Raw genomic sequence first — 4,753 nt, 5'->3', positions numbered from 1 at the left:
CCCCTTCCCTCCAGAATTCAGTTCTGTTTTCAGCCAATTTCCCTTCCCCCCAACTCTGTCTCTTTCCTTCTTTTCCCTACATAACTCACCCCAGCTGACTCACCTCCCCTACCAGGAGTTCTTCAGGCAGCATCTGTGTCTCTGACCTTTAGCCACATCTTTCCTCACAGCACAGTATGTTGCCTCTAGTCAGTCAGAACCTCTGTCTGTCAACACCTGTTGCCTTAGCCAAGCAGGCCCCACACAACCCCTTTACACAGTCCACCCCATAAAGCATCTTTCCCAGTTCTAGAGCCCTTCCACAATCTTCACTCACATCCTTGGTCAGGATGGGAGTCTTCCCTAAACCCCACCCATGTCCTCTGCCCTTGCCAGGCTTCTTTAAAGCAAAACAGAACAAAACAAGACCCCCCAAATACTTTAAGGCCTATTTCTCATCCTACCCCCTTATTATGCTTGCTGACCCTTCCAGTCCAGCCTATCCAGGTTTTCCCTGGGCTGTCTCTGTACTCAGCCTTTACCCTCCTCCCAGCCAACCTTCCTGGATTTCATCACAGCTTCAAGTGCATTTTCCCTTCCCCTGCCTGTGCCGCCTCCCAAAGCCTGTCTGCTTGCTCCCTAACTCACAGTCCCTTCCCCGTACAGTGCTCCTGTTCCTACAAAGGACTTCTCACCATGGAGCCCAGAAGTGTGCTTTTGAAACTTTATCTCTTTCCCTAGTGAGAACTCTGTTGGGATTTCCAGACTTGTATTTCGGAAAAGTAGATTATAATAGCATTTCCTCCCCTCCTGCAATGTAGCCCTGATCTGGCTGAGGTCTTGGAAGTCAGGGGTCTTTTTTTTTTTAAATCATTTGAATTTTATTCACTAAAACTACAGGACTAAAACACAAGCTAAAGTCCAAGAAAATGAGTGATTTCTTTTTCATTAATTTGCAATTACTACAGGGTTTTTTTTTTTTTTTCGTTTGTGAAAGTAAAATTCCAAAGTCTTTATGGCAGTCTAATTTGGATTTATTATCTCTAGATACTATTATTATTATTATTACTATTATTATTATTCATTTTACATCCCACTCACTGCCCCCTCCCAGTCACCCCCTCCCACAATTCCCCTTCCCTTCTCCTCTGAGTGGGTGGGCCCCTCCCTGGGCAACCTCCCCACCATCAGGGCTACTTTTAAAACACAGCAGAGAATATTAAAGGAAGCCCTTTCATGTGTTTCACTGAGTGAAATATCAACCCAGGGCATCCGTCGTATAAGTCCCTCTTTAAATTCCAGCCTGGGAAGCATTTTCCTCTTGGCCTCCTCCAAGACTGCAGGTGTCTCATCCAGAGCCTCATCTGTCCCCACCAAACCTGCTCCTATTCTTCAGGAGCCCTTTGCTGAAAGCCATCTGGGATACAAACTTCATGTGGACCAAGTCAGCTGCACAAGAAATGCAAACCAGGTATTTCAAAAGCTGCTTTTATTTTTAACACATTGCATAAGTTTTCCAAAAAGTTTTTAAACTAACATATACTATTTGAGATCATTTGGAAGGGACAATGCATTTTTAAAATGTATTTAAGTAAGTTCACTAACATACCGTGGTGAATTTTAAACCTGTAAACCATTCCATTCTTGCTCTTCCTTTTGAATGCCACATTTAAGAGAACAAGGAATTTCTAACAGAAACCTAGCTGTATTGTTCTCTGCTTTCCTTTATACAAAAACTTTTAATATATATTTTTCTCTCTAAAAATTAACAAACCATGTCACTAAGTTCAGGTCTTTCACATCTTTAAGATAAAGCTTACTTCAGGTACTGGTTCATTTAAACTGAATTTCTGCATCTAACAGTTACATTTACCTATTAGAAAAAAAAAAAACAGTTGTTTTAGTGCTTAGAAACTATCTGGGCTTCCAAGGGTGGCTTTCACAGCTACGTTGAAGCCCCTGGAGTGATAACGTTTTCTTTGTTGTTCACTGTTGAATCAACAGTCTGTGAACCACCCCCCCCCAAAAAAAAAAAAGAAAAAAGAAAATATCTGGGCAGCTAAAACCCATTTATGGCTGGCTTCACAAGTTTGAATGAAAAATAAAACCAAACAAGCAAATTATTCCTTGAAGGCTTGTTCATAACCCAGGCATTTTAACATTGCTTAAGAGCAAGCCAGCTGGCTGGGGCATTTTTTTTTTTAACTGAAAAACACTTATAAGTCATTTCAGCCACACCAACTCTACTTTGCAGGGAAAGTCCCACAACCTGAACCATTCTACTAAACTTATTTCAGCCCAGGTAAACATTGAGAAAACCCACAATTTCCATTTTCAGCCTAACATTAATTAAAACTTCAAGAAAAAGGTACCTAAGGGCCAAATGAAGTTAGAGTTGAATCTTAAAGCCTCTTAGGTGTCCCAAAGAATATTATCCTGTGTATAAACTGCCTGCCATTCCCTGCCACATGAAAGGAGCCACACACAAAAAAAAATCTGAGAGGGGGAAAAACAAACAAAAAACACCCAACGCCTCCCAAACCAAAACACCCCCCCCCCCCCAAACACACAAACAAACAAAAAAGAGGCAGGACATAGACGTTAAACAAATCTTGAAAACCAAACATAAATGCAAACCAGCAAAGGAAAAGCAACTGCTCTTACTAAGAGACGCCGTAGCAGTTTCAGTTCTTCCAGCAGCCGGAGCTTCTTCCGTTCTTCCAGGAACCGCGGCTGCAGAGGTGACAAAGATGGCGCCTAAGGCAGAGTTCCTTCGCGTCTGCTGGAAAGTTCTAGAAGAGGCGCGGTGCCATTCCTCCAAATGCTCCAGCAACCTCAATGGGCTTCACTGAATTGTAGTGCTCTCCGAAGTCGCAGGCGTAGTGCAGATAGACCAGCGTGACCGGCTTCCTGGTGTACTCTTCCCCGATGACAATGGTGGGTGAGTTGGCCTGTACCACCTCGATGGGGGTCTGCAGGACATGCGACAGGGCTCTCAGCTCCAGCTGACCTCCCCACGAAGCATTGTGCACAATGTCATCACAGTACCTCAGGAAGTCCTCCCGGGTGTAGAAGTTGCCGGCCTCGGGCTCGGTGAAGAAAGGTAAGAAGTCATCAATATGTTTCCGCATGTAGTCGGCAGTGCGGTAGCGAAGGCTCTCGATTGTCACGGAGAACACCAGCTGATCCTGGATGGCACGGTACATGCAGTGGCCGTCAGCTGGGATGGTCTTCATCTCCAAATTTTTAGCCCCTAGAATGGCAACGACCTTCTCCTCCTCCTCACGACGGTTGGCAGCCAGTTGCTCGGCCTGGGCCGCAGGCATCCTCTCCTGGTGCCGTCTCTCCTGGTGAGCTCTTCGGTCACGCCGTTTCTGGGACTTGGGTGGGCGTGGAGGCATATTCTCGAGATTCATCTTTTCGAGGTCGGCTGTAACCGAATCCACACTGCTGTCAGGATTTTCTCCAAATTTCTCCAGCTCCTGCTTGTGCCTCTGCTCCATCTCGGCCTCGAGGCGGGAGATGTCGGCGAGCATCTGCTTCCGTCTGCCCTTGTCGTTCTTTGGGACGGAAGCTTTCAAAGTCTGGATGTGTGCTTGTAGCTCCCTTTTTTCGCGATAGTGGCGACGGATCACCCGTTGGAGTTCCTGCTCGTTGTCAGACATCTTACCAGTGGAAAATGGGAGTTCAAGTCTGGAGGAAACAGGAACAGTTCAAATCGCCAGTCAGGCAGCACAACCTCTCTGAGCGGTAGCTGTGGCAGTCTGCTTGCCTCAGACGTTGGTGGCCACGAATTTTATTCCCAGCCTTCTCTGGGATTGGCTACTGCCCTCTCGGGGCTACGCCCCCAGACACTCCTACCTTTGTGACTGGCGGTTGAGAACCCCTGACTATGTCCCCCTTAGGTCCCCGTAGCACGTAATGGCGCCAGTTTTTAAATTCAAAAGTCGCTCCTAGGAGTCCGCCTTTCTACAGAGCGTGCCATGACGGGCTCGTAGAACTGTTCACTCTTACTGCCCACTTTGTTCCCAAGTTTGGACAGAAAGCAGGCATAGCCCATGTTTGGTACCCACATGGTAAATATTATCAGCCGACTATGTTCTGACCCTGAAGTGTCCAGGAGGCAGAATGACTCTCTCTACTTTTTCAGGTCTCTTGACCACTGAACTTCTAATCTTTGTGTATCAGAACAAAAGCATTTCCTTACATTCCTGGGAACACAGAGTCTTTTAAAATTGTTTCAAAACCAACGAGTCCCACCTCAGTGTAAGATGGCAACAAGCGGTTCTCCTCGCTTATACCGACAGAAATCACTCACATGCCCCTTCTGGGCCCCCAGCTCCCTAAATGGGCCCTCTATATTATTCTTAGCTGTTTTTAAAAAGTTTGCTTCAGAAGATTCTTGCAAAATTTCTGAAAAAAAATTAAATTCAAATTCAAAATAGCGGTTTTATTGTGCGCTAGTCTGTCGCTTTGCCCTTAGTTCCCAAACTGGCCTTTAGATACTGCTCCATTCCCCACTTGGGAACCACGTTCAGCAACACAAGACTATTGTAACCTTAGCACTTGTGGGGTGGAGGCAGGAGAATTAAAAATTTCAAGCTTATTCTGAGAGATAGAGCAAGTTGCAGGCCAGCCTGGGTTATATTGAGACCCTGTCTCAGAAAAAAACAAATACAGGAGGCAGAGGCAGGCGGATTTCTGAGTTCGAGGCCAGCCTGGTCTACAAAGTGAGTTCCAGGACAGCCAGGACTATACAGAAAAACCCTGTCTC

General features: G+C 45.9%; 1 protein-coding gene across 1 annotated transcript; it reads right to left on the bottom strand.

The window, feature by feature from the left end:
* Positions 1-2,589: 2,589 nt before the first annotated feature.
* Otud6a (OTU deubiquitinase 6A) lies at positions 2,590-3,743 on the bottom strand. The gene has a single exon (XM_021154060.2). The coding sequence runs from the start codon at positions 3,642-3,644 to the stop codon at positions 2,772-2,774; it is 873 nt and encodes a 290-aa protein (XP_021009719.1). The 5' UTR covers positions 3,645-3,743; the 3' UTR covers positions 2,590-2,771.
* Between the last annotated feature and the right edge of the window lie 1,010 nt (positions 3,744-4,753).

The sequence above is a fragment of the Mus caroli genome, chromosome X, assembly GCF_900094665.2.
Source record: "Mus caroli chromosome X, CAROLI_EIJ_v1.1, whole genome shotgun sequence".
Taxonomy (NCBI): domain Eukaryota; kingdom Metazoa; phylum Chordata; class Mammalia; order Rodentia; family Muridae; genus Mus; species Mus caroli.
Note: the sequence above shows the minus strand (reverse complement) of the source record. Positions and strands in the feature narration are given on the sequence as shown.